The sequence below is a fragment of the Penicillium chermesinum genome (genome assembly GCF_028974085.1).
Source record: "Penicillium chermesinum strain IBT 19713 chromosome Unknown utg000008l:1.0-1752722.0:1.0-1753981.0, whole genome shotgun sequence".
In the NCBI taxonomy this organism is placed as follows: domain Eukaryota; kingdom Fungi; phylum Ascomycota; class Eurotiomycetes; order Eurotiales; family Aspergillaceae; genus Penicillium; species Penicillium chermesinum.
Genome location: NW_026695318.1, coordinates 1,581,229 through 1,608,446, shown reverse-complemented (window position 1 = coordinate 1,608,446; position 27,218 = coordinate 1,581,229). Strand labels below are relative to the sequence as shown.

Below are 27,218 nucleotides of genomic sequence, written 5' to 3'. Positions count from 1 at the left end.
GTAGTGCATCCTTTCGTTATAGATCCAATCATCAATTTAGACAATATACAAGCATCTGAGGGTGCCTTTAGAGAAATTGTTATGTAGCAATTCGAGTTTTCCATTCCAGTCTCACGAAATATTCCATCCTGGTGATCCTGGCTAGATCAAGCTAGGTCAACTTTTGAGCTACTGTAAATCATGAAACCCGTGGGATTCCAGAGCCTGAAAGACGTGTCGCTCGATCCGGGGACAGCCTAAATCTTAGACTTGAGTTCCTCGTGCAGAGCCTTGAGCTTGTCCATGTCTGTTGCCTGGGCAGGCCAGCCGATACCCAATCCCTCTGTCTCGTTGGGCTTGGGGATCTAGAATTTAGGGTCAATATTGTTACCTCAAAATACAGCAGAGAGGGCAGTCATACCATGTGGAAATGGACCTGGAAATGAAACGGTTAGCTGATGTACAATGAAGTGGATGGGCTCTGCGCTTACATGGTCGACAACCTGGTGGGCAATGCGTCCATTGTTCTGCAGGATATTGAAATCCGAGGCGCCACTGGCGATGGCAATCTTCTTGGCCACGGGCTACATGGAAATCCAAAGCTGATTAGCCAGGTTGACGGTACTTCGAGGACCTTGGGCGCTGGTGGTCTCCGCATGGGTTCAAGGTTCGGAGCTACAGCGAGTCTCTGTCCTTGTCTCCATCCAACCATCGCCCCTAATGTTCCTCCGCATATACACTTACCAAGATCTCGAGGAGGTCTTCGTCGGGCAGGTCGGTCAGCTTAGCGCCGTGGAACTTGGGGATCACGAGCTACCGAGGGCGCATAGTCAGTATCTCCTGTATATGAAACAAAGCGATGACCGCGGTGGGAATTGGTATAAGAACTGCCATGTGGATGGCATCAAGCTACAGAACGTTACAAGAACGCGACCACCGATAGATTGAGGATCGAGGAGTGCGGGGCCCCCAGGCACAGACATACCGCATGGCCCCGGCTCAGCGGCTGGATATCGAGGAAAGCAAAGACCTTGTCGCTCTCGAAGAGCTTGAAGGAAGGAATATCCCCTGTGGGTTGTCAGTTCGCTGGCATTTTTCAATTGATACGCGTCAGTGGACACTGGGAGGACCCGTGGACGGCGGAATGGGACTTGGGGAAGAGACGCCGTTGAAGAATCTCGGAGGGATGATGTACCCTTGATGATCTTGCAGAAAATGCAGGCGGCGGAAGACATAGTTACGAGAGGCTTTTTTTTGGCTGGAATTCAACGTGAGTCGGCTTGACAGAGATGAGGAGCCGTTCAGCTGCGAGATGAGACTGAAGTCATTGCGGAGTGGAGAACGAGGGGAAAAAACATCAATGGAGCTGCGGTCGGAACCCCCAGAGTCGCCAGGACAGAACGCCGCCTCGATGGGCATTTCGCAATTTTGAGTAGCGTCATTCAATTGCATTCAATTGCAGTTTGAACTTCAGTGCCAGGACATTGTGGTTCACATTAGAATATCCTCGGCCTTGAAGCCATTGCAGCGGTGCCGCTCTATATATTCCAGCACAGATACGGCGGGGATGTTCCGCCAAAGGGGTCTCCTAGAGACTGGAATACATCACCGCTACGAGTAGTACAGAGGATGGTACCAGTACTGGTACTTAGCATAGTAGGATCATCATCTATGCCCATAGAATTTCAATTCAGAACCATCCCACTTTGAAAGCTGAACTGGACTCTGGATTGCCTTCGACTTTTGCTATGGCACGGGTTCCGGGGCCAGAATTATAGCGCAATCTTTCAGTCCAAGGATTATGCTCATAAGCGGCCTGCATTTGCGGCCCTGAACTGGAAGCCAATACTCTCCAGTCATATATATTTTTTGAGCTTGTGGCCCTGGCACGAAGAAATAGACCGAATACAAAGAAGAGTTCAGAGCAGACAGACCACATATTGGACAGAAGGCCAAATGCAAAGATAGCTAATCAATTTGTGCATATTTTGCTGGCATGGCATCCCCATGCCAAAGCCGATAACAAGAGTCGACGAGGAAATCCCGTGGAAGACTACAAGCAAAAGCTGGTGGGGATTGAGGCTCGAGTCGCTCCTCCTGTAGGGACGGACCAATCACAGCCGAGGAGTTGTCAGACCTCTTCTGGCCAACAGCTCTTGGAGACGCCGTGGAGCGCTCAATGAGGCCAAACACGAGACGGAAGAACGATTACTAGATGGAAGCTGCTTCGGAGTAGCCTACTCTTTATTCCCGCATACGAGGAAAAGGCGATTGCCGTCGCATCTGCAATTCTCGAGCTGAGAGACCCTTCCCATTCGGGACTAGCGTACAAGTCCCGTGCCGAAACCTGCGAGAGTGCTCGTCTCCATCACGACGCACCTCGAAGCCTCTCAATCCGCACCCACTCCGCTCTATCTTCCCCCGCTGGTCTCATTCAATCTGCCCTGTCAGAGACCATGCAGAAGTCTCGGGTCATGAACTCGGCTCTGGGGGCCCGGTCATTTGCCCCTGCCCCTCGGGTCTCGGTACACATCCAACGCCGTAACCTCCAGGATGTCGCTATCACTCGCACTGGAAAGCCCATCGTCCGGGTCCAAGGTGGCCGGTAAGCGCTCAATTGATCCATGCTTGACAATGCCTTGCTAATTGTGCCCCCTCTCCAGCTCGTCCCTCGGAGGTACCCTCCCCTCGCTTCCCGCTTCAAGTCCGCTTCGACTCGATATGCTCACGATGCCATGATAGGTTATACTGCGACTGTTTTCGGCGCTACGGGTTTCCTGGGCCGCTACATTGTCAACCGGCTCGGTATGTCTTGCAGGGTGATGTTGCTGAAGCAATTGAGGTGCTAACGTTGCAAAAAGCAACCCAGGGATGCACAGTGGTGGTCCCCTACCGTGAGGAGATGGCCAAGCGCCACTTGAAGGTCACTGGTGACCTTGGCCGTGTCAACTTCTTGGTAAGGACTACTCACTCCAAACTGGGAGCTGTAAGGGGAGGGGCCTAACTGTCTCGCAGGAATACGATCTCCGCAACACCCAGTCCATTGAAGAGAGCGTCCGTCACTCGGATATCGTCTACAACCTTGTTGGCCGTGGCTATCCCACTAAGTGAGTCAAGACAGAAAACAAGGAAGTCGTAAGAGACCTTGTAAGAGGGGTCATTAACGTCGCCCAGGAACTTCTCATACACGGACGTCCATGTGGATGGTGCTGAGCGCATTGCCGAGGCCGTTGCCAAGTATGACATCGACCGATTCGTGCACGTCTCTTCTTACAATGCCAAGCGGGGCTCGTCGTCTGAGTTCTTCGACTCCAAGGTCCGTTTCATTCCAAGAAATAGCGCCGGTTAGAAATACTGATTTGGAATAGGCGTGGGGAGGAAGTTGTTCGCAAAATTTACCCCGAGACGACCATCGTGCGGCCTGCTCCGATGTTCGGGTTCGAAGACAACCTCCTACACAAGCTCGCCGGTGTTTCCAACCTGCTCACTGCCAACCACATGCAAGAGCGATATTGGCCTGTTCACGTATGCTCCCTGGCAGCCTCTTGAACCCGAGAAAGTCTCGCTAATCCTTTGTTGTAGGCCATTGACGTCGGCCATGCGCTTGAGCGAATTCTTCACGATGATTCTACCGTGGGTCAAACCTTTGAGCTTTACGGCCCTAAGACACTCGACTGCCGAGATTGCGGAGCTGGTCGACCGGGAAATCCACAAGAAACGCCGCCACATCAACCTTCCCAAGCCTGTCCTGAAGCTCATCGCCCAAGCCCTCAACCGCTACGTTTGGTGGCACACCACCTCCGCCGATGAGGTTGAGCGTGAATTCCACGACCAAGTGATTGACCCAACTGCCAAGACCTTCAAGGATCTGGGCATCGAGCCAGTCGACTTGGCCGACCTTACTTTCCACTACCTGGTATGGCCCTTCCTCCATAATCATGAAGACTAGACACTAACATTTCCCCAGCAAATGTACCGTAGCGCTTCCTACTACGACCTGCCACCTGCCACTGAGCGTGAGCGTCGTGAGGAGAAGAAGTACGTCCACGTTCTGGACAACCAGTAGTCTCTTTTTTTTTTCTCTCTTATTTGCCCCCCCTCAATGTGTATATAAGCCGTTCCTAGACCAATTACAATTTCCTTGAGTCAACAGGATCAAATCAAAAATCAAATCCGTTCCCATACCAAGTTGCCTTACTGCCGTACTTTAGAGAAAACGTGATGGAGAATCCCCGCAATCCGCGATAATCTCCGAAGCCGCAACTATGACTGTTGCAACTCTCCGCACCATGTCTGCGCGGTCGCCCATACTCCTCTTGAAGACCAAGTCTTCTCCCCATGACGGATACGATGAATTCTTCTCAGCAAACCATTACAACCCCGTGTTCATCCCTGTGCTAGAGCACCGCTTCCACCGGGAGAATCTCGCCCGCGTGCGGGGTCTCTTCGCATCCGGCGCATTCAACCCCGAGGGAAGCGCGAATGAGTCCAATGGCGCGAGTCGGAGATACGGAGGCCTCATCTTCACCAGCCAGCGCGCGGTAGAAGGATTTGCGAAGATGATCGAGGAAGACGGCCGTAAGTCGCCAGCCTGGGGATTTTCCCCCTCAATGCCACGGAAAGGGAATACGTCGAAAAGATACTCATGTTAGTTGCAGCGCCCCCCGGATGCCACTCGCAATCCAAGAACCCCCTCATCCTGTACACCGTCGGCCCCGCCACAGCCCGCTCTCTCACGAGCCTGCGCGATCAGTATCTGCCTGCAGCAACTATCCACGGCGCGGATGCCGGGACTGGAGAGGTCTTGGCCCACCTAATTCTCAAACACTACAATTCGTTATTCCCACCATCGTCATACCAGCGGAATCCCTCCAGCAAGCCAGGCCTCCTCTTCCTCGTAGGCGAACAGCGGCGCGATATCATCCCCAAGACACTCATGGCACCATCCCTACCCCGCGAGGAGCAAATACCGGTCGAGGAACTGGTCGTATATGAAACGAAGCAAATGGAGTCATTCGAAGACGACTTTGCCGCCGCAGTACAGCAGGCTGCAGGGTCACCTACCCTGTGGGTAGTGGTATTTTCACCGTCCGGGTGCGAGGCCATGCTCCGCGAGCTGAAACTGGGGCCTTTCGCCGACGCGGACCCCGGCGAGGGCAAGCGACGGGTATTTGTGGCGACGATTGGCCCTACTACGCGCGATCACCTGCGGAGCAAGTTTGGATTCGAGCCAGACGTTTGCGCCGAAAAGCCCAGTCCAGAAGGGGTTGGAGAGGGCATTCAACGGTTCATGCGCTTCCAGGGCAACTAACCTGGCCTTCCTAGATGATATCTTGCCTGGTGTATATATAGAGAAAGAATCGAACCATTTGAAATACAACTTATAAAGAAAAAGAAAGCAACGAAAAAGAAATGCTTCTACGCAAGTTCGAAGCGGGCTGCTGCAAGTTCTCGAGGGAATATCGTTTTATAGATTTCATACTTTTCAAGAAATGGGGGTTGGTCTTGATCACAGGGCGCCCGCAGCTTGCGTAAGACTTTAATGGAATAAAATTGCATGCTCCACAAATGTTCAATTCAATGTTTCTCAAATGCTATCCTTACCGCATAATCTCATCGTAAATCAGGACTAAGGCAATAGTTAGCGATCGGGAAACGGGAAATTCGGATGAGCGGTTGAAAGAAGGGGCTCACTTTTCAATTGTTCTTTGCTCAGAGTGTCCTTGTTCTTGTCGAAATCGAAGAATCCCTCTGGGATCGGCAGGCCGTCGGCTCATCCTCTGGGTCATGATACGGCTCCAGGTATGGGTGACGGAGGGCTTCCTCCACCGAGATCCGCTTGGCCGGGTTGAAGGCAAGCAGCTTCTCGAGAAGATCCAAAGCGAGCTCGTTACTCTTGGGGAAGAGCGCACGGAACGGGATCTTCTTCTTGAAGGGAAGAGAGCGAATATATTCGCGTGCTCGTCGCGACTTGATACCATAGTAGTCTTCCATAGTTGGGGTTCCCAGCACATCGAGGATGAGAGTCAACTGGTGGTGATCTGTTTCAAATATTAGAATCTTGTCTAGCCTCAGGGCATATCGGGGGCAGCGTACAGTCCTTGCCCGGGAAAAGCGGTTTCCCACTCAGCATCTCAGCCAGGATGCAGCCCACACTCCAAACATCAATGGCCTTGGTATATTCCTTGAAGGTCAACATGATCTCGGGGGCACGGTACCAACGCGTAGCAACATATTCTGTCATGAACCCCGAGTTGTCGTCCGTAGAGGCCGCCGATCGCGCCAGACCGAAGTCGCACACTTTCAAGTCGCAGTTGGCATTCAAGAGGAGGTTTGAGGGCTTCAGATCACGGTGAAGAACGTTAGCCGAGTGCATGGCCTTCAAGGCACGTAGCGTCTGGTAGATGAAGTATTGGCAGTGATCATCAGATAAGTCTTGTGTGCGGATCACACGGTGCATGTCAGTCTCCATGAGTTCCTGCAAGATATCAGTCATCAAGTTCTCAGACAGTCGTCGCCTTTGATTCTTTGCGCGCCGGGACGGGGGGGGGGGGATCCTTACCTGGATCAGATACACCTCGCTGAAAGCTTCGTAGTTGCGAGGTCGTTGGATATCGAGGATGGAGATAATGTTTTCGTGGTTGAAGTAGCGCAAGAGTTTCATTTCGCGCAAGGTCCGGAGGCAGAACATCGAGTGGTCGAACGGGGTGATCTTTTTAATTGCGACCTTTTGTCCAGACGGTTTGTGGATAGCAGAACTGCGAAGTCGTATGAGCTTGTGTCGCGGCCTGTGCTTCCTGCAGTTGCTTACCAGACCACACCGTAGGCACCTTCACCGATCACATCTTGAATCTCATATTGGTCGGACACGTTGAAGGAGATCTTGCGCGAGCCTCCCTGAGGGGGGTTTTGTTGACCCATGGCGCCGGTTCTGTAGAGTTGCGGGGGCGGGTTAGCTCTGAGCGTCATGAGAGGGCACAGGCAACCAAGGCATCCACAGGATCCAAGAAAGATAGCCATGACGGCGGTGACGAGGAAGAGGAGTGGGGAGGCAGTTTCCAGCTGTCGAATCCTCAAAGGAAAAGAACGCATGCAGGCCTAGAGGTCCAGTGGTCGCCAGCTCACGAACTCCCCAACTCGCCCCGGAGTCGTTTCGCGAATCCATTCCAGGTCAAAGAGAAAATGCTTTTAGGGGTGACAACCCTAGAAATCTTGGATGCAGGACGCGTGGGGCCAGATAAGAAACGAGACAAGGAAATGAACCTTACACTCTTTGTTCCGAGGAGTACGGCCGTATAACCTAGCGCGCCAGAGAATCCCAGGTATTCAGAAGGTGCTCAATTGTAGCGAGGCGAGAGGAATATGGCGGAGGTGGTTAGGAGTTCACGGGCGACCAGGAAGAGATGGAATGAGGGGGTCCAAGTAACGGTGTTTAGAGTCTGGGATGGAAGTTAGCAGGACTTGGGACTTGGGCGGATTCGTGGTTCTGTCGATTCCAACACATACATATGTAGGATGCACCCCGAGGTGCAAAAGACAGGAGCTGCTTCGAGTAGGTTGAAAGGAGGGGAAGAAGAGAGAGAGAGACGGGAGACGGGGCCGGCTATGGTGGGGCAGACGAAGCTCCAGCCCAAAGTTCAGCAAAAAGAAACAAATGAAGGGACGCTAAGCGCTCTAACCAGGGGACGATCGGCCCGCTGAGCAGTTTCTGCTTCAATAATTATTGAGTTCAAGTGGAGTTAAGAGTGTCCTAGAGCATGGCAACCAACCCCATAGAACGGTGGTTCTCGGTCCATGTGTACTAAAACGACCTAAAGACCCAGAGAGACGGAATCCGCAGAGCATAAGTGTATGGAACCTTGGAACGCCATGTTTACCCCCCCCACATCTTTGATCGAGATTCTCCAAGTACAAGACGATGATCCCATTATCCAAGGTTGTTCCGCCACCAGCGCCTAATGGGCCCCTGTCACTGCACGCTACTGCCGGAATCTGATCACAATCACAAGTGATGGGCTGTTGCGGCGCTTCTGCCCCCCCTGATTGGAAGTGCCACGCCCGCGGTTTCACCAACGCTTCGAAACCTCTACATCCAATCAGAATCGGGTTGGGAATCTCCGATGTATTCCTATTTATTCCTGGATCGGTACAAGAGAAGAGAAGAAGTTCTTTAAGTGCATTTCTCCTTGTTTCAATCAGCGGGCGTCTAATCACCCTTGAGTAACTTTCACCCAATCCCCCCAGGCTCCTAGTCTACTACACAATTCAAAACAAAACAAAGAAAAAAAAGATGCCCGCCATGAAGACCATCTCTCGGTACAGGTGAGAGATCCAGAGAAGATAGAACAGAAAGGAAAAAAAAAAACAAAGAGACAGGGGGGGAAAGAGGGATTGGGCAATGGAAACGTGGGATTCGTAGCAACAGTGAAACAGGGGTAACAAGGTATCAGGAGGCAATCTAGAAGCGCAGATCGGCCATTACTGCACAACCTAGAAAACCAAGAGTGGTTAGCATCTTCTTGACGGCCCTGAATGGTATAGGCAAGGTTGGGGATGTGTCATACCTTCTCCCGCAGAGTGGCCATCCATTGATCTAAGCTGGCACCCTGGTCGGCGCGGTCCTCCACCAGCATGGTCTGGGCCCAGAGGCGGAGACCGGGCTCGCCATCCTCACGAACCACGTACAGGTGAGGCACGATCATGCTGCCAACGCCCTTAGAGCGGTGATCGCGGCTCTTCTCGACCACCGCCCGTACTCGCTGGTTAAACTCATTCTCTACTTCGGGGAGGAACTGCTTGCCCACCCGGAGTTGACTCCGGTCGGGGACTCCAAATACATCATCGATCAACTGCGGCACTGCATCACGGCCGACCCACAAGAACTGAGTCTGTCCATCGTCGATCAGGTACAGACCGTATGAGGCCAGGCGCTGCGACGACAGGTTGACCGTAGGGGGAGAACGATCTCGCCGGTCTCAGGGTCGGGAAGGCCGGCAGCGTCGGGCATGTCGTGAAGGGAATACATCTTGGGGTAAATGTATTGGATGAGGAGAGGAAGGGGAAGGGTCGACAGCAGGCAAAGAGCGGCGGACCGCATGTCCGTGGGGATCTGAGCGGATTTTCGAAGACCAAGCTAGACATCACGGTCAGGACTCTTCAATGGACGTGATCAGGGTAGAATCGGTGGGTAGGGAACTTACATTCTTCATCAAAGCCAGGAATAAAACAGGCAGGCCCCGCAGGTTGGCGGGGAACTGAAGACCACCACCACCCACGCTGCCACCAGCAAGCTCCTTCCTGTAAGTACTCAAGAGTTCAATGATCTTCGCCTGTAAGGCCTCACGGGCCGGATCGAGACCACTGCTCAAAGTGCGCTCAACCGCCTTATGACTAAAGAAGGTGGCCACGGCCTGTTGATCGGCAGAGGCATAGATATCGGCCAGGTTGGTGGTGGTAGGAAGCGCGACTGTAATCACTCGGATGCGACGCTCGCCGTTACAGGTGGTGTGAAGAACAGCGGCTTGAAGACACACAACGGGCTTAGCCACGGTCTCGTCAATGGCCACTTCGACTACATAAGCCTGGTCACGCGGGAAGGCCGGGAAAGCGCAAAGGTCGGAGCTCCGGTTGAAGAAGTTGCCGTAAAAAGTGCTCATGCGAAGGCCAGTGGTAGCACGCACACGAAGGACGGCCTCCAAACCAATCTCCGAGGAGAGATAATCAGAGAACTCAAGCGCGAACTTGATGACATCCTCGCTGCGGGCCGCGCTCCAGCTGGGGTAGAAATACGTCTGGCCACCCGTGTAGCGAGGCAGGTTACTCAAAGAGGCAACATCCTGATATTGGGATGAGAAGAGGAACATGTCCACGGAGACCTGAGCCTTAGAGCATTCGACGGCGAAGCTCTTGTAGAAAGAGTTCCCGGTTTGGAGGAGACTCGATTCCTTACTGGTGCCAAGCACCTTCTTATCCTCACGCATCGTCAGCGAGCCAATGCCGATGTTTGGCAGCGAAGCGCTCAAGACTGTCATTTTCCCACCGACGGGTGAGATCAGCTGGTATCCCGCCCTCAAAGCCGAACCCATGGCGCAGCTGTTGTTCTGGGTGTTCTGGAACATCTCCTGCAGTTTGTCGAGGAATGACTCGACGTTCTCCCGACATTCACTGAGTGTAACCAAGAGGTCGCTTGGTATGGGAAGGAAGGGGTCCTCCAGATCACTGACAACCAACATGCGGGGCGCTGAGCTTGCAGAGCCATCGCGAGGGATGCTGAAATAGTGTAAACTCGAGTCCACGGCAATGAAGCCCAGCCGAGTTCGGCGGTCTGCGTTAGGAATCCGATCCAAGCTCTCCTTGATGCAGCGCGCGCTGGTGGCCAGTAAACCGCTGGTCACCGAGGAGTAGCTCACATCGATTAAGAACAGGTACACGAGTGGCTGGGGAGGTCGGACCATATATTCTTGAGGCGCAACAAATTCCACAATGCTGTGGTTGAGATCTGCGCGCAATGCGCGGTCCGCCGGCTTTTGCAAAGTCGCATCCCAATCGAAGGCCTGCGGGACATCATTGGTCAGGTTGCACATATTACAGCGCCAGCGGTGGCCATGGTCAAGGAATGTGACAAAAGGGTTGATGTACGATCGACAGCGGCGGCACCGTGAAATCACTTGGTCAGGAATGACGGGGACGGGATCCTCGGCGTCGTGGAGAGCGGCGTAAGGCTGGATGACCAGGGCGAAAGGTAATTTGGACTTCTTTAGAAGCGAGTTGTTCGTCGGGACCGCGTTCAGCGTGGACCGCATATACTTTGGTGGACAATTGGCCGTTGGGGATGGGTAAACACTGGTCTTGTGGCGAGTTAGTACTATGTTGAAATCATCCAAACGGGGAAGTGATCACAAACTCCGGGGGGCAGGATGATTGGCGGGGAGGGTAATCCAGCTCCGCGACATTGAAAGGCTGAGAGATGAGATCCGTGGGGTAGAGCTGGTTCAGCTGTACGTTACGCTGCTGTACCGCTGCCTGCTGCTGAGGCGGGGGCATGTGGTGCGGTTCAGCCATGCCCATGCCGCCGAATTGCTGGGTCATGCCCCCCAACGTCAGGCGCAGGCGGGGCATACTGTAGTGGTGCAGTTTGCATTTGGCCCGGGTCAGTGCCGTATACCGGTTGCTGGTATCCCACAGCAGCAGGTTGCTGCGGAAATGCGCCATAGGCCCCCCCCTGCTGTGGGCTGACCTCCGAGCGCGGCATTGGCTCCCGAACCGAACTCGAAGGCCTCTCCGGCATATGCTCGCTTCCTTCGTCCACCTGCAGCCGGTGCGGCGGTGTGCTGAGGGACTGCCGCTTGCTGCTGCGAAGGGTCCGGGGAAGCATACCCGGGATGGGCATATCCTTCCTGGGGGGGATAACCCCCCTTGTGGAGCCGCCATAGGGGTATGGGTATTATGGGGATAGTTCGAATTCGAGTTCCTTGGAGGGGTTGAGGTGTCACTGGGTCAAATGGGTCTCCGGAAAGAGGAAGGGTGGAAGTAGTCCCGAATGGAGAGGGGATGCGGGAGAGAGCTTCGCTAGAACCCCACAATCAGACAAACGTCAACCTAGACAAAAAGGGACGGACGAACATACACCGCAAGGATTGTTTTCAAGTCCTGGTGAGACTTGAACGAGCCGAAGCAATCAATAATAGAAGTGGAAAAGCAAGTTCGAAAGAGGGGAGGAGAGGAGAGGCGGTGATGGTGTTCGATGCCCAGGTGGCCTCTAGCGGCCAAGCAGACAAGCAGCCAATCAGCAGCCGCCTGGCCTGCGGCTACCAGAGTCAAGTATAACGACCTCGGAAGGTTCTTCTATCCAATACACACGCTGAGCTCTCCAGGAAACCGACAATGCCCTATAGGCAGTGAATGAGGGAATTATCAGGTGTAATGTGTCCTTGCTGCGAATGGCCAGCGTGCCCCGGATCGAAGAAATTTATTTGTTGGGGGCGTGGATGTATATCCTCGCTAACCTCTACTAATACAAGCACGATATGCTCCCAAACTCGGAGCCTCACACAATGACCTAGTACCAGCGAGGCATATATGTGTATGCCTACAGCCAGCGATAAGCACCAATTCTACGTAGGGAATCAGCATCTCTTTGGTGATTCGCGAATGGGCCTAGGAATGTAGAGCATGAACTGGTTGCCCGCGTTGCCCTGCCAACCTCCGAACACAAGCGCCCGTGTCCGTCCGGGCCTTTTCAACGCACGAACACCTCTCCACTTTGCTGTCCGTTTTATCCTCTCCAAAAGGTAGGTAAGTTTCTTTTCTGGTGGGCGGATTGGGTGCTCTGTTGGTTCTTTTCTTTTTTACTCTTTAATTCCGCCCTTTCGGTCCATTTGGTTCTTCAGTTTCATATCCGAACCCCCTGGAGCCGTAATCACCATGAGTGTTCGAGTTGTTGCACGAGTCCGTCCTCTGCTCAAGTCCGAACGAGAGGCTGATGTCATTTTGCGCACCGGGTCATCGGCCAATGCTTCGGAAAAGTCGCGTGATTCAATCAGCAACGACCGCAAAGTAGCTGCGTTGAGGGATAGAGACAATGTCGTGCGAATCCCGAATCCCAAGAACGAGGGGAGGAATACACTTTCCAATTCAATTCGGTCTATGATGCCGAGGTAGCACAACAGGAGCTGTTTGATGCTGAAGGTAGGTGACCCAATGAGGGCGGGGATGCAGTGGTCGAGCTGTATGTTGATTTATGTACCACCAGTTGCGCCCACCATCAAGCATCTCTTCGGCGGATTCGACGTGACGATTTTTGCATATGGCGTGACTGGTACCGGCAAGACGCACACCATGCGGGGCGGTAAAAGCCTCGCTGACCGTGGTGTGATTCCTCGTCTCCTCAGCGGTATTTACCGTCGCAGCCGGAAAATTGAGAAGGACACTGAAGGCGAGACGACGGTTCAAGTGGCGCTGAGCTACTACGAAATCTACAATGACAAAGTGTATGACCTGTTTGAGCCGCCGGAGAAGCGGACTCTTGCGGGTCTTCCTCTTCGAGACAACGGAGGCAAAACAGTGGTGTGCGGTCTCACCGAAAAGCCATGTACAAACCTGAAAGAATTTGAAAAATTATATGACCAGGCGAATAACAACCGTTCAACCTCGGCGACAAAGGTACGGTCTAGGATATCTCCCGGCGCCCCTATGGCATTGTTCTAACATCTTCTCCAGCTCAATGCCCATTCGTCTCGCTCCCACGCCATTCTCGGTGTCAAAATCACTGTCACCTCACCAGAAAAGACCCAAGTGAGCACTGCGTCGGCAATTGATTTGGCCGGTTCCGAGGACAATCGTCGAACAGAAAACGACAAGGAGCGTATGGTGGAATCAGCCAGTATCAACAAGAGCCTCTTCGTGTTGGCTCAATGCGTCGAGGCAATCACGCGGAAACAGCATCGGATCCCCTATCGCGAGTCCAAAATGACACGCATTCTATCTTTGGGCCAGAACCATGGGCTGACAGTGATGATCCTGAATCTTGCCCCCGTTCGATCGTATCATCTGGACACAATCAGCTCATTGAGCGTGGCCAACCGCACCAGGAAGATCGAAGTTCGGGAGGTTGAAAATGATCCCATTTTCAAGGGGCCTGCGAGACCTGCTCAGCGACCCTCCCTCGCTAGTGCTCGTCAGCCCCTTCGGCCGCTGACCTCCTCGGTCAATGTGAACATGCCGGCGCCCGTAATGAAAGACCCTGCGGCGAAGGAGGACACCAAGCCTCTAAAGGCATTTAATGTATACTCTGACCGGTTGCCAAATAAGCCTGCCACCCAGTTTCGGAAGCCCGAGGCCCCCAAGAAGAACTCACTTGCCGCCGAGGCGCCTCTGGCACGCGCGTTGAAGACCCCCCGGCAAACCCTTGCGCCTAGTCAACTGCAGCCCAACTACTCTGATATTCCGGTGGCCAAGATCGAGGAGATGGTTGAAAAGAAGGTTGAGGCCATTTTAGCTGTGCGAGCTGTCAGTGAGCAATCACGACAATCTCAGATGCGGGAGCTGAGTGAGAAGGTCCAACGTCGCCTGGAGCTGTTGGAGCAACGCATCGAAGGGACTGAGGATGCGCGAGCAGAGGGCCTATCCTTTCTGCTCATGGCTAAGCAGCATCAATCGCGTGGAGAAAATAGCTCTGCCCTGAAAATGTATCAGCTTGCCTTGCCACACTTCCCCATAATAAGAAGTTGGTTTCTCGGATTGCTGCTCTGAAGGAGCGCATGCAAGATAATTCTTCAAGCCGCCATTCTACAAGCTCGGCCTCCCCGGCCAAGAGCAAGTTTGGCAGCATGCTTTCTCTGAACAAAGAACCAACCTTGACTATTCTTGGCAAACGCCCGGCAGAGACTGATGTTGACCAACCTAGCGTGGCAGGTACAGATGGGGCATTGAGCGATGATGAGGACATCTTCCCTAAATACAAGAAAAGATCCACGGCCAAGTCTCGCGCAAGCGAAGGCGATATAGATACTTTGGATGAGTACGAAGACGGCTCGTTATCCCCTCGGACCCGCCATCTGCTTTCCATCATCAACTCCCGTGACGTAAGTCAGATCAAGCTTCTGAAAGGCGTGGGAGTGAAAAAGGCCGAGGCGATCGTTGATTGTCTATGTGAGATGGATCATGTCTCGAATGAAGAAACAGGATCAGTTCAGCCAGCCTTTCAAGTAGGCACTTTGGCAGAGCTGAGTACGCTTAAGGGGCTGGGGTTTCGGGCGGTTGAGAGCATGAGAAACGGGGTATTGGTCTGATTCTTGTTTTTCTTGTCGCTGGGCAAATACATGCGAGCGTCTGGATTTGGTGCTTCAGTTGATGCATACTAGTCTTCCTTCAGCGACGGTGCTGGGGCGTTTTCAAGGTCCGATGGACTTGGTGAAATTTAGACAATTGGATTCCTTCTTTTTCTGTTCTCTTTCCTTTTGGTCTGCTTCTCTATGATACTCTATTTTCCCACGCAGTCTTGAGCGTGGGGCCATGCCTGAACACCCCCCCCCCCCACCCCCAAAAGGCGAATACCAAATCAAAAAGACAAGCTGACTCTTGATGATCATTAGGGCTTTATTAGGCAAAGGCACAACAAGGGGGTCTGTGGGAGATCTGTCTAGACCTTCTTCCATACGAGCCCGCCAACGATTATTCTTGCTACCACAAACAAAACTGCCCCCACTAGGATGACCACTCCACAGAAGATCTGTAGCTTGGTGTAAGACCCATGCAGCACGTCTGGGACCAGCGCCCCTCCAATCGGCGTTCCCGTAAGAGCTGCGAAGGAAATGATGCAGAACAGCGTGCCATTCCGCATTCCGACTTCTCGCAAGTCCGAGATCTGGGCTACCAGCGCCGGGACAAGGGAAACGAAGGCTCCTGATCCAAACCCATACAGGACGCTGAACACAATAGCCGGCGCGTTTCCACGCGAAGGCAACCAGAGAGCCAAAACCAGGATTCCCGAGAAAAAGGCGAAGAAAATCATTACATTGTATCGGCCAAAACGATCGGCAAAGTAGCCCGGGAGAGTTCGACCGAATATACTAGAACGAAGAAGAGTTGAGTTGTCATTCAAGTGAGAGAGCCCCGTTTCCAACCGAGACCAACTTACCTGGCAGCGTTCAACATAGGGATGAGGTATTGCGATAGATTCTGCGACATGCCGTATCTTTCGGCCTGGGTGATGACGTACGTAAATGGTAAAAACATACCCCAGAAGTAGAAGAAGGCTGCAGCAACCGTGACTGTGAACTTCAGTTCCTTGAGCGGCCGCACGAAGCTCATGATCTTCACCCGCTTCGGCTGGTGTGTCAATCTCGATTTCAACGTGAGATTGCAAATGCCCAGCATGCCTAAGATCAAGAATGCACAGATTCTCATGGTCCATGGAAACCCTACCTGGGGGATCAATTTCGAAACCATAATGGGGAAGATGACGCCGCCCAGGCTGCTTCCAGCAGCCATCACCCCGAGAGCGAAGGCACGGCGTTTTGCAAACCAGGTGCTGACGGAGTTGACACACGCGTTGAAGACGGCGCTAGCACCAAATGGACTACAGATGCCCTGCGCCAGAATGAACTGATAGTATTCCGAGGACAGAGAGGTCATCATGAGACCAAAGACATGGAAGAAAGTGCCCCCAAGCAGAATGACTCGAGGTCCATATGAATCAAACAGGGAACCAAATATTGGGCTCTGGTCACAGGAATCAGCTGAGTAGGATATACTTCCCTCGGGCACGTGCACAGAGGGAATCGGTGGTCAAGGCCGCCGCATGAGTCACACTTACCCCGAAGAACATAGCGAATGACTCTAGCGAAGTCACCCACGCCACCGTACTGGGGGAGACGTTGCGCAATTGATGGCTTTCATAGTATGTCTGGAAGACACCGATGGCATTAATCCATCCAAAGCTCACAAAAAGCCCACAGAAGCCTCCCAGGACCGTCAGCCAAGCATGGAAACCTCCATCTGGTGGTGGACCCGGGCCAGGAAGCGCAGCAGCAGGTGCAGGAGACTTGTCGGTGACATCCTGGTACTTCACTTCGTTGCTTTTAGGTCCGGATTGAATTCCTTTCTCCGGGTCTTCTATGGGCTGGTCGTTTGCTCCCGCCGTCGAATTGGAACGTTGATCCAGGTCAGACATCGCGGTATCGCGTGGCTGAAGTCTACAGTCTGAATAGGAAAATCCCCGGGATTAACGAGGCAGTCTGCACCAATAATTTGCGTTAAGTCAGGAAGTACAACAGGGATGTCCCCAGTGAAATCGTCTAGAGGACCGGGGGATCTCACGCATGCAGCCGCATATAGTTTCCTGCTGTGTAATGGCAGACTAGCAGACCTTTCGTGAAGTTCAAGTGTGAAGCAAGATTTCCTCAGACGAACAAGAAAGATATTTCTTACGAAGCAGAGAAGCAAAGCTCGGGAAAAAGGGTAAATAGAAACTAGATCGGCGCTCGCTCCTCGGCGGTCCCTAAGTCCGGAGGTAAGATCGGAGACCGATTATAGCCGCGGTGCTCGATTCTGTCAGGGTTCTCTGCTCCGATGAGCTGAGCGCTTCTTCCAGATCACTTCGATATAAGGACATTGGAATGTGGTCATGGATACCTGTGACCACGAGGTTACAGCCCAGGTGGTCTGGAGGTATACTGGTAAGCCGTAGCTCGTGCGTTTCCCCTCTTTCCCCATAAATTTTATTGTTCCCTGCGGTGAAAGATATCTCCACATGCGACGGATACTATAGAGCCCAATGCAGAGGTAGTCCTCTAGTCTTCCTTGATATTAGACTCGGAAATCATTCCGTTTTCTTCTACGCTACTTTGGATAACTCTCGAGGTGTGGGGAAATGAACAGTGCTGGCGAGATACAGCCGGTGGCTGAGTAGATCGTATAAGAGTCCAAGGTGAAGAAGTTGGAGTGCTTGGAGTACTTGGAGGGTTGGAACCGGGACCAGTCTCAATATTCCGCTTAATCAGGGAAAAAATAAAGATCTCTTTCTGTCAACTTGATACTGTAGTTAACCCTCACGATCCAATGCAGAGAGGACTTATGCTGTCAACTATCCTGAACAGCTGGGGGAACCGGTTCCAGGGCATGTCGCACTAAAGGTATACCGTTATGTATCTTTCAGAGCTGGCCCGTGGACAGTAAACGCTGATCACTTACGGAAAGGAGATGGACATTTGTCTTGAAAGGAAAATTTAGATTGTCATGACCATGGTCGGGAGATGATTTCGCTACTGTACAAGATGCCGTGCCAGGCAAACCGTCTAAACCTAATACAAATGCAAGAAACCGCCCCGTTCTTCTGAGAAGGTGTTAAACAGTCTTGGAGTGACTGGCATCATCGGCTTTGACTGTTCCGTCAGGACGGATCTGGGCGAGGCTGTGGCTGATTCCCTGAATCTCCTGGCGGGATTTCTCAACCAGGGCATCGATGCTTCCCTCTTCCGTCTTTCCACTTGAGGAGGATTGAGTAATACCGCGAGGGGCGTCAGCAATCTCGTTTACTTGTTGCTCTGAAACAATGTCATTCAGCCGGGGGCCACGAGTCTGCACAAGAACGGTCGTAGGACCATCGAACTGAAGGAAGAGCTAGAAGAGAATAGTGTTACTTGAGAACCCTCAGCACCGTTCATGTATTTGCTTACCCGATCTCCCCAAATAGTCATACGGGACCAAGTTCGCAGCTTATGCAAAAAGCGCATTGTCGACTTCCACGCTTTGGACGCAGAGATATCTTGGATGTACTTGTTGCTCTGGAATAAGCGAGGAAGTGTCCTCAAACCGGGAACCTGGAAATTGAGGGTAGTGGACTTGAAGCGGTAGCGACGAGGAGAGTTCGAGGTCATTGTATAGGCAACGACGTTGCTGTTGGCAGAGAGTTACGTTAGATCAGACGACAGGACTAGACAGCAGACATAGATGGGAAAGGAATACCTAGGATGAGCAATATACTGCTCTCCTTCCTTCAATTCCACCGAGTATACTTGCCCATTTCCGACTAACGCGACCAACCCTCGGCCAGTCACTTCAGAGCTACCCCAGTGAGCGAGGCTCTGCACAGGTTAGCGGCAGGTTCCGTCCATATCAGACGTTTGCACATACCAGGCTAGTATTGATAGTGGGTTTTATGGACAGAGATCGGCCCGTCCATGCCAGCAGGGCTTGTCGCTGGGCCACCATCCAGTCCACGGAACCATCGAGCTCAACGACAGCGAACGATGTCGTGGGATTGCGGACGGATATGAGCGCCGTTACTGGGCTCGCCGAAGAGACCTGATTGACTCCGTGTGAGCCGCGATCAAAGGATTGGGAAAAGATGATCGCCGTACCTTTTGATAAAGGAATGGCACGCCAGTCGCGACCCTGCGGAAGGGTTCCAGAACACTCAACGTCGAAACGACCTGCCACAAGTGAAGATCCCACCATTAGCTGAATTCGTAAGCCATATGCCAAAGCGATTGATCGCATACATTGTCCGCCTTGCCACTCAGACCGACTAAAGTTCCGCGGCGCGTGTATAGGTTTTGCGAGGCCGAGAGGGATACCGAGAGGAGCGAATACGGAGCACCAATGACATCGAATCGGGCATCTGAGAAATCGAGTCAGCGACTGTATATCCTCGGGCTTTCTTTCTTCGTAGATTGATACCTCGAGACTCGGCAGAGTTGGTGATACTGGCGAGAGGTAGCTGGTCCCTGTTCGCCTGGCCCGTCGGCGCGGCGCGAATTTGAACCCAGCGAGCATGGCGATGAGCACGAGGAACAACTCGTGTCCACGACAGAGGCCGAAGACGCGATTTGAAGGCAGGTCTCATGGTGCCTAGCGAGCGGTGGAGCAGCGAACTTTACGTCAGTTTTTTGGAGAACAAGGGAAGCTACGGGAAATCGTAGACCCGAGCGATATGCGATGAGATCAGCTTGGAGTATAACTTAGCGCGGGCGCCCTGGAGTATACACCCTCGCATTATTTTTGGGCCGCGCGTTTCCTTTTTTGAGATAATTGATATCCAGTGTGAGTACAGATTCCCCTTCAGGCTCTCAAGGTCTTGCGCCTGTCCCCCCCGCTAGCTTTTTTTGGTACTAACGTCTCCGAGGGTCCTTAAGAGCGAAGCCCGACACTTTCCTCCGAACCCGGCGGTTCCCCCTCACGACAGATCGTGCGCACGCCATTCTTGGGGTGAGCCTCACCATGCTTGCCTGACCTCAATTGCTTCATATTCTGTCATATCCGTGAATCTGCCGCAGCCATGCTGCTCCGAGCCGCCCGGTCATCTTGCCTACGCCCGCGGTATGCACCTTTGGGCTGCCCCGGCCGGTGGATTGGCACGCGACTCCATCAACCCCAACACCGCATGTTTACTCCTGGCATTCCGCTACGAGACAAACCTATCGACACGAAGGCCTCAGCCACAAGCAAAGATGCCGCTCCGAGGCCTCTTTCCTCGCAACCACACCCGGCAAGTATCAGCGGGACCCAGAATCCCCAAGACAAGGCCAATAATGCGCCGGGGGAAGAACTGCTGAGCGAGGCGGCAAAAGCGAACAAAGATCAGAGGAAAGCAGATTGGGCCATTATGCGAGAAATGGCCAAGTACCTCTGGCCGAAGGTGAGACGCAACACCATGTCATTGGTTTGATGCGCGAGTGATTGACCAAGTATGACAGGATGACTGGGGAACAAAGCTACGTGTAGGAACAGCGCTTTCACTACTCGTGGGATCTAAGGCAAGCCACAAGCTGCACTTACTGGCCCAAAAGAAGCACTAACCCGGCATAGATCTTGAATGTAGAAGTTCCGTTCTACTTCAAGAGCATCGTGGATTCGATGAACGTGGACTTTGCCTCAATCGGAGGAACAGCCTATACAGTGGCAGGATCGATGATCATTGCTTGTAAGGGGACCTCTCACGTTCTGGTAGAAAGAACACGTACTGACTTGACTAGACGGAGTAACGCGAATTGGAGCGACGCTTTTCCAAGAGCTTCGCAATGCAGTATTTGCAAGTGTTGCCCAAAAGGCCATCCGTAAGGTGGCAAGCAATGTTTTTGAGCATCTGCTTCGCCTGGACCTCAATTTCCATCTCTCACGTCAGACAGGTGGACTGACTCGAGCTATTGACCGCGGTACCAAGGGCATCAGTTTCCTGCTCACTTCCATGGTTTTCCATGTGGTGCCTACCGCTCTCGAAATATCGCTCGTGTGCGGTATATTGGTAGGCCTTCTCTACTTGCTTCCAGCTGATCATCTATTAATCGCAAATACTAGACATACCAATACGGCTATAAGTTTGCCGCCATCACTGCCACCACTATGGTTGCCTACACTGCGTTCACAATTACCACCACGGCCTGGCGGACCAAATTCCGGCGACAGGCCAATGCGGCTGATAATCGCGGTGCGACCGTGGCCGTGGACTCTCTGATCAACTACGAGGCTGTGAAATATTTCAATAACGAGAAGTTCGAGGTGGCCCGATATGACAAGGCCCTGAAAATCTACGAGGATGCGTCAATCAAAGTGACCACTTCGCTGGCTCTGTTGAACTCGGGTCAAAACATGATTTTCTCCACAGCGCTGGCCGCAATGATGTACCTGGCAGCCGATGGAGTCGCAACAGGCACCCTCACGGTCGGAGACTTGGTGATGGTCAACCAACTCGTTTTCCAGTTGTCTGTGCCTCTTAACTTCTTAGGCTCCGTCTACCGTGAGCTGCGACAGTCGCTGCTGGACATGGAAACGCTCTTTAACTTGCAAAAGGTGAACGTGACCATCCAGGAAAAGCCCAATGCCAAGCCGTTGGAGCTCAAGCGCGGCGGTGAAATTCGGTTCGAGAACGTGACCTTTGGGTACCATCCTGACCGACCTATTCTGAAGAATGCCACGTTTACTATCCCTGCCGGTAGTAAGTTTGCCATTGTCGGGCCCAGTGGCTGTGGGAAGTCGACCATCCTACGACTCCTTTTCCGCTTCTACGATACGCAGACGGGTCGCATTCTCATTGATGGACAGGACATCAAAGATGTCACCCTGGACAGCCTGAGGAAGGCGATTGGAGTCGTGCCTCAAGACACACCCCTGTTCAACGACACTATTGCCCATAACATTCGATACGGCCAAATTGAGGCGTCGGATGAAGATGTGCGACGGGCGGCTGAGCGCGCCCGTATCGACGAACTCATCGACCGATTACCCGACGGATATCAAACAACAGTTGGCGAGCGCGGAATGATGATCTCCGGAGGCGAGAAGCAGCGACTGGCGATCTCTCGACTGATCTTGAAAGACCCTCAGCTGTTGTTCTTCGACGAAGCGGTACGTAGCCCCCAAATTGCGTCATATCCAGAGCTCTGGAACAAGTGCTTCCGTGCTAACCCCCCCTAATCTCCTTTTAGACATCAGCTCTGGACACCTACACGGAACAGGCGTTGCTGCAGAACATCAACAGCATTTTGAAAGACAAGAGCCGGACGAGCGTCTTCGTGGCCCATCGCCTGCGTACGATCTGCGACAGTGACCAGATTCTGGTGCTCAAGGACGGGCAGGTGGTGGAGACAGGCTCGCACCAAGAATTGTTAGAACGCGAAGGTGTCTATTCGGAACTATGGAATGGTAAGTGCAAGCCCCGTCTTCTCCTGCCTGGACAGAACGCTGATTGGACCTTGAAGCCCAAGAACGGTCCCTGCAGGACGGGCCAACCTCCGACCCCAGCGAGACCAAAGCGGCCAAATAGAAGACCAAATAGAAAGCCAAATAGAAAGCCAAATAGAAAGCCAAATAGAAAGCCAAATAGAAAGCCAAATAGAAAGCCAAATAGAAAGCCAAATTCTAGAACCAATCAATAGTACAATCTGGGTGAAACGCGGTGGGACACAACTGGGGCCTCTTGAGGCCCAAACGTCCAACCAGTCGGAGGGATATTTGTCCCAAAGTTCAGTAGCCCCTGAGGGGCGGGAGCTTTTTGGCTTTTGGCGCTAAAACCCACGTTTTTCCCCCACTGCGTCCTTGGCTTGTGGACTATTTTGCTCGTTCGAAGGGGGGACTTTCGCCCTGTTGCATTTGTTTTCAAATCGCCTCCAGGCCATTCATTCTTTAGTCCAGTTGATTTCCACTCTATTCGTTCCGGGGTTCATTCGCTGTCCATTCCATTCGTCTGTATCTTTACATCATCTCTGTGGGTGCTGTGGCTGCCACTAGTTCGTTCTAGACTCCGCATCCCCTTGCAGCGTTATCCCCTCGTGATTTCGTTGAATTCAGCGCAATCTTCATAGTGGCAGAACTCGGTATGCTCCTGAGATCCAACAGATTCAACTAATCTGAGCTTCCATTGTTGACCCCGTCGTTACTCGCAGTGACATCCCTCGCATTCCGTCCCGACGCCGGCCACTCGCACAACTGCAGCAATCCACTGGGGTCTGCAATCCAATCCTTGTGTGCCACTTTCTGCCCTGCCAACTCCTATCCAAACATCTCCTCGCTTTGAACGAAGCATCCTGAACCCAAACATCGGAGTATCCCAGTCGTCTTTCCAAATAAACCCACATAGACACACGGCACCATGGGTCTGATCGACAAGCTACAAGCAAGTACGTGCGGCGCACCAGGACTCATTGCCGAAAGATGCAAGGCTAACCTCTCTGCTCTAAAGGATTAGAACTATACAAGCTAGAGCAGCGGTATACGCGACGAAAGAACCGCGCAACTTTCACCACGGCGGCCCAGTATGTAGACGGGGAATACGTCTATGGCATGGCCACGTCGCCCACAAGTACAATCTCCAAACAGTCGACCGGCAGTCAATGGCGACCCTCGGTCGCCCGCACACGGTCATAGGAACTAGACGAAGCTCAAACCGCCGGGCGCGCCGGAGAAATTGGATACGGCGCTCACGTTGATCCTTGAATTTCTGCGTTCTATCCTGGGAATTGCTCCTATCTTGTATTTCCCTTCGAATCTTCAAGCCTTCTTCGCGCTATGTTCCTGCGAAGATATGATGTTGACACGCTGACTTCCTACCCACGAAGCTCCTGAATTTCAATTGGTGCAGAGTGGAGTTTTTTTTTTTTGTGAGCTTCTATGGTATTCGCGTCGCCCTTGATGGAAGTGCGCCGCTATGCTCGTCCTTTTTGGTGAAACCAATCCTTTACAATTTTTTTATGTGCATACCGTTCATTTTTCCTGTTCATACCTCCAATCTACCATATCAGCATAGTATCCACTTTGCCAATTTCTTCTACACTCGCTTTTATCATTGGGTGGGAGTAATTGGGCTCCTGGTACTATAGATGTAGTATAGTAACCTTGGGGGGGGGAGATGTTGTTACTCCACTACGTGGAACAGGCCAACGACAAATTAGATGAAATACTTGTAGGTATCCTCGCTAAGCACAGACTATCACGGCTCATTTCTTGGATTTCCGCCCTCCGATACCTAACCGGCCAAGATTGGGAAGACCAGGTTTGGTTCTCGATGATCCACCTAAGAAAGACGTGGATGACTTGGTGGTTTCCAAGCCGCCCTTCCCATTTCCTAGACCGCTAGCCCCTGCCATGCCGAGTCCGATGCCACCAGAGCTAGGACTCATCACTCCTGACCCACGATGCATTTCAGCAACACCCTTGTCCCTTGTCCCTGCGGCGATAGATAATGCAGCTGTTAAGGGGTCTTGAGATGATTCCGTCGGGTCGAGCGAGAGGCGCTGTGCCGCTCGAGACCGACGGGCGCGCTCTTGAACAAGCTTGAACTTCTCAAGGAGGTCGTTCCAACGAATGCTATTTTCATCGCGCTTCAAGCGTGTGCCCGTGGTCGAACGGTCGTATGATCCTATTGCTGGTGGCGCACTAAGAAATCCTTTAGTATTTTCTTTTATCGGAGACAGCGATTCTGTCTTACCTTCGAGACCCGGTATGCAGGAAGCCGATGTTGCTAACGCTGTTGAGACGATTCTTTAGAGCCGCGAAGGCGGAACTTTGCGGCAACAGCATCAGAACCCCATAGAGGCATTTATATAGATAAGGGTACTTTTCCGGCTCAAGGAGCTGGAGGCGAAGATCTATTCCGATCGCGTTAGCAATCCGCGTTCCATTATGTAAATACCTGCTTGGGCTGCTTACAAGTGAAGACTGGGGACTCTAAGAGCTGAACCAGTTTGTCGATCTGAATCAGCATATTGACGGTCATTTCGAGCTCGGCACTGAGGGGGGAAATTAGCACTCTCGACACTTCCAGATAGAATTTGGTTCCAATCTACTCACAATATTTGGAGAAGGTTATAAGCTTGTTCGTATGCTTGAGCAAGCAGGCAAAGGGAAAATGTGGAGACAGCATTGTGACACCAGGATCGAAAAAGCGCAACGAAGAACATTTGGCCCTCCTACCATGCCGGTTAGCTTTGAAAAAAAGAGGATAACGACCCAAGCCTCAACATACCCTAGAGTCCAGGTTTCTCAACCGCTTCCTCATGTCCGACAACTCGGGGGCTGTAATGAGATTATTATTTAAGTTCTGCACCATGATGCTGGCGAACTCAATATCCTAGATGATATCAGCAGGCGATAATCAACATCTTGCAGTGAAGAGACTGACTTCTTCTTTCTCGAGACAGTCCGCAAGAGTACGGTAGATACGCTCTGGACTCAAGTTCGTGCACAATTGCCTGATGATCAGATTTCCACGGACCTCCAGCAGGTTCCGGTCTGTGGAGAAAAGTTGTAAGAGATTGACCATGAAAGACGCGAAGTAGCTGTCTTCACTATTTTTGGATATTTGGGACAGTAGCTGCAGGTCCTTGGTCACAACTGCTTCTGCAGGATCGGAAAGCGTTTTCAAGAGGGCCGGGAATGTTCCATCGTTGAACGCAACCACCTTTTTGGGTGCTTTCAAGTGCAACATGATGAGCCATTCGAGGGCAGCTACCCGAGTTGCTTCATTTTCGTTCAAGAATTGTAACGTGAGTGAATTGACGGCCGCTGCGTAGTCAAGATCGGCGGGTTGCGCAGGAGATGGTGTGAGACTGCTGCGAGGTGTCGGCGCCCGAGAAATCTCCTGCGATGACTTTTTTCCTTCGTAAGCTGTTTCAGAAGATTTCTGCTCGATGCTCTCCCTGCTGGGAGCACTGGAATAATTCTTGGATGAAGAATGCGTGGCGTCATCGGTCGTATCGGTCGTGTCAACGGGGAGAGAGTAAATGTATTCAAGAAGCGATTTGTTGACTCGATTTGCAGCAAGTCGCACTTGGTCAGCACCACTCGACATTGCAGGCAGAACTTGTGTCAAAAGGCGCGGAATGAACTGAAGAATGTCTTCAGGGCTGATCTCAAAAAACGTATCAATCCAACGAAGAGCCGTGAGTTGCATCCTCCTCTATCTGGGCGTCAGTATGTCTGTAAGATGAGGGCGGGACGGAAGGCGGCTTACCATGAGAAGTGTCAACAAAGCCAACGAGAATGTCCAGGATCTTTGGGTGGTCAATATGCACGTCCTGTCCTGGAATGTAGTCACCGTCCGCTTGCACAAATTCGTCGTCGGTGATGAATTCCGAAGCCGAATCATCCACAGCGATATCATCTTTATCGCCATCTCCAGCTGTTTCGACCGTGTGTTCGGTCTTAGCACTGAGACTTGCAGCATCGCTCGCTGTAGAACGCCGGCGGCTTTGTTGACCCTTGCGACTATCCTCGATGCCCTTCTTCAGGCGCGTGATCCGTTTGATTTCGGATAGAAACCGATCGAGGAGCCCTTGTGTGGCCACATTGACATCTTTATTCGGGCTGCCGAGAAACCTAATCAATCCTTCTAGGAATTCGGGAAGATAAGAAACCAATTCCAGGTCAGGAATTGTATCCAACAGTGTAAGCCATGACACCAGGAAATTCCGTGTAAATGGGCTAATCACATGGATGCGTTCCTTGAGCAATGGGATGAATTTTGCAAGAGAGAAAGCAGTGGGCAGATCTGCTTCGTCCAATGTATCAGAATCTGCGGCGTCCTTCTCTGTCAACTGTAGCACAGAGACATATGAAGCTGCGGATTCGGCGACGATATCTTTGACGAGACGGTCGAGAAGCTCTGCGCCATTTTTCACAGAGAGTTCGGAGTCGGAAGCAAGCTAGCGTAGAAGGACTAAGTTAGTTACATCCCGGGGCAGCGAGGTGATGAAAAGTCAGTTACCTTTGCCAGTGCATCAAATATTTCGTTGAAGAATAGCAATATCTCTCCTTTGGCTACCTTGGCGATATTATACATACTCTCGCAGGCATAATATCTCACACGCGCATCTTGGTCGGAAAAGCACGCTAGGACCGGAGGCACGATCTCCTTCAGATACGGGGCAACTCCTTCCTGTACAACTTTAAGTATGAATACCAAAATTATCGCTCTGTAGGCCGCCAACTCACCGATCCGAGAGCGATCGAGGCCGCAGCCAACCCGATCAGACCGCCGTTGCGGGCATGGGGCTGATGCACGGCGTATGCATAGTCATGACAAAGTTGTTCGACAATTCTCCGAATCCTTTCTTGGTCTCGGTTGAAGACGGCGTCACGTACGATTTTCTCGAGCCTGCAATAAGGTTATTTGTTAGCTTCTGGCTAGGCTCAGGCCCAGGCCGTTGCTTGACGTACTCCAAGGCCCCCCTGCTTCCTTTTATCGTAGAGCTTATCGTTGAGTAGCCGCTGGATAGACTGATCCATTGCGGCAGTCGCTGCGGGGA

General features: G+C 52.3%; 12 protein-coding genes across 12 annotated transcripts; 6 read left to right on the top strand and 6 right to left on the bottom strand.

The window, feature by feature from the left end:
• Nucleotides 1-236: 236 nt before the first annotated feature.
• On the bottom strand, nt 237-1,214 carry N7468_010412 (HIT family protein; the record flags this gene model as incomplete). The annotated part of the gene is made up of 5 exons (XM_058479707.1): nt 237-344; nt 471-563; nt 724-792; nt 965-1,047; nt 1,175-1,214. 5 exons carry the CDS (start codon nt 1,212-1,214, stop codon nt 237-239), a joined length of 393 nt encoding a protein of 130 aa, XP_058326275.1.
• Nucleotides 1,215-1,986: 772 nt separating this feature from the next.
• Nucleotides 1,987-3,528, top strand: N7468_010411 (uncharacterized protein; the record flags this gene model as incomplete). Its single annotated transcript, XM_058479706.1, has 5 exons — nt 1,987-2,007; nt 2,202-2,584; nt 2,722-2,935; nt 3,019-3,086; nt 3,348-3,528. 5 exons carry the CDS (start codon nt 1,987-1,989, stop codon nt 3,526-3,528), a joined length of 867 nt encoding a protein of 288 aa, XP_058326274.1.
• Nucleotides 3,529-3,601: 73 nt separating this feature from the next.
• On the top strand, nt 3,602-4,045 carry N7468_010410 (uncharacterized protein; the record flags this gene model as incomplete). The annotated part of the gene is made up of 2 exons (XM_058479705.1): nt 3,602-3,895; nt 3,947-4,045. 2 exons carry the CDS (start codon nt 3,602-3,604, stop codon nt 4,043-4,045), a joined length of 393 nt encoding a protein of 130 aa, XP_058326273.1.
• Nucleotides 4,046-4,268: 223 nt separating this feature from the next.
• On the top strand, nt 4,269-5,290 carry N7468_010409 (uroporphyrinogen-III synthase HEM4; the record flags this gene model as incomplete). Its single annotated transcript, XM_058479704.1, has 2 exons — nt 4,269-4,557; nt 4,632-5,290. 2 exons carry the CDS (start codon nt 4,269-4,271, stop codon nt 5,288-5,290), a joined length of 948 nt encoding a protein of 315 aa, XP_058326272.1.
• Nucleotides 5,291-5,691: 401 nt separating this feature from the next.
• Nucleotides 5,692-6,900, bottom strand: N7468_010408 (mitogen-activated protein kinase; the record flags this gene model as incomplete). Its single annotated transcript, XM_058479703.1, has 4 exons — nt 5,692-6,020; nt 6,076-6,457; nt 6,542-6,737; nt 6,791-6,900. 4 exons carry the CDS (start codon nt 6,898-6,900, stop codon nt 5,692-5,694), a joined length of 1,017 nt encoding a protein of 338 aa, XP_058326271.1.
• Nucleotides 6,901-8,537: 1,637 nt separating this feature from the next.
• N7468_010407 (COPII subunit SEC24) lies at nt 8,538-11,190 on the bottom strand (the record flags this gene model as incomplete). The annotated part of the gene is made up of 5 exons (XM_058479702.1): nt 8,538-8,909; nt 8,942-9,088; nt 9,180-10,826; nt 10,879-11,098; nt 11,144-11,190. 5 exons carry the CDS (start codon nt 11,188-11,190, stop codon nt 8,538-8,540), a joined length of 2,433 nt encoding a protein of 810 aa, XP_058326270.1.
• A 1,212-nt stretch (nt 11,191-12,402) lies between these two features.
• Nucleotides 12,403-14,768, top strand: N7468_010406 (kinesin family protein; the record flags this gene model as incomplete). Its single annotated transcript, XM_058479701.1, has 5 exons — nt 12,403-12,508; nt 12,586-12,666; nt 12,731-13,140; nt 13,198-14,137; nt 14,173-14,768. The coding sequence occupies 5 exons, from the start codon at nt 12,403-12,405 to the stop codon at nt 14,766-14,768; spliced, it is 2,133 nt and encodes a 710-aa protein (XP_058326269.1).
• Nucleotides 14,769-15,118: 350 nt separating this feature from the next.
• Nucleotides 15,119-16,651, bottom strand: N7468_010405 (MCT family MFS transporter; the record flags this gene model as incomplete). Its single annotated transcript, XM_058479700.1, has 3 exons — nt 15,119-15,548; nt 15,617-16,200; nt 16,295-16,651. 3 exons carry the CDS (start codon nt 16,649-16,651, stop codon nt 15,119-15,121), a joined length of 1,371 nt encoding a protein of 456 aa, XP_058326268.1.
• Nucleotides 16,652-17,823: 1,172 nt separating this feature from the next.
• N7468_010404 (AIM24 family protein) lies at nt 17,824-19,324 on the bottom strand (the record flags this gene model as incomplete). The annotated part of the gene is made up of 7 exons (XM_058479699.1): nt 17,824-18,099; nt 18,156-18,375; nt 18,445-18,563; nt 18,613-18,783; nt 18,840-18,911; nt 18,981-19,099; nt 19,159-19,324. 7 exons carry the CDS (start codon nt 19,322-19,324, stop codon nt 17,824-17,826), a joined length of 1,143 nt encoding a protein of 380 aa, XP_058326267.1.
• Nucleotides 19,325-19,756: 432 nt separating this feature from the next.
• atm1 (ATP-binding cassette Fe/S cluster precursor transporter ATM1) lies at nt 19,757-22,184 on the top strand (the record flags this gene model as incomplete). The annotated part of the gene is made up of 5 exons (XM_058479698.1): nt 19,757-20,116; nt 20,287-20,401; nt 20,454-20,722; nt 20,776-21,822; nt 21,903-22,184. Coding segments are annotated over 5 exons (2,073 nt in total), but the record flags the coding sequence as incomplete, so codon positions are not given.
• An 881-nt stretch (nt 22,185-23,065) lies between these two features.
• N7468_010402 (uncharacterized protein) lies at nt 23,066-23,340 on the top strand (the record flags this gene model as incomplete). The annotated part of the gene is made up of 2 exons (XM_058479697.1): nt 23,066-23,093; nt 23,156-23,340. The coding sequence occupies 2 exons, from the start codon at nt 23,066-23,068 to the stop codon at nt 23,338-23,340; spliced, it is 213 nt and encodes a 70-aa protein (XP_058326265.1).
• Nucleotides 23,341-23,909: 569 nt separating this feature from the next.
• N7468_010401 (VAC14 family protein) lies at nt 23,910-27,066 on the bottom strand (the record flags this gene model as incomplete). Its single annotated transcript, XM_058479696.1, has 9 exons — nt 23,910-24,348; nt 24,401-24,560; nt 24,622-24,701; nt 24,763-24,881; nt 24,938-25,042; nt 25,094-25,870; nt 25,911-26,615; nt 26,678-26,848; nt 26,905-27,066. Coding segments are annotated over 9 exons (2,718 nt in total), but the record flags the coding sequence as incomplete, so codon positions are not given.
• Nucleotides 27,067-27,218: the final 152 nt, after the last annotated feature.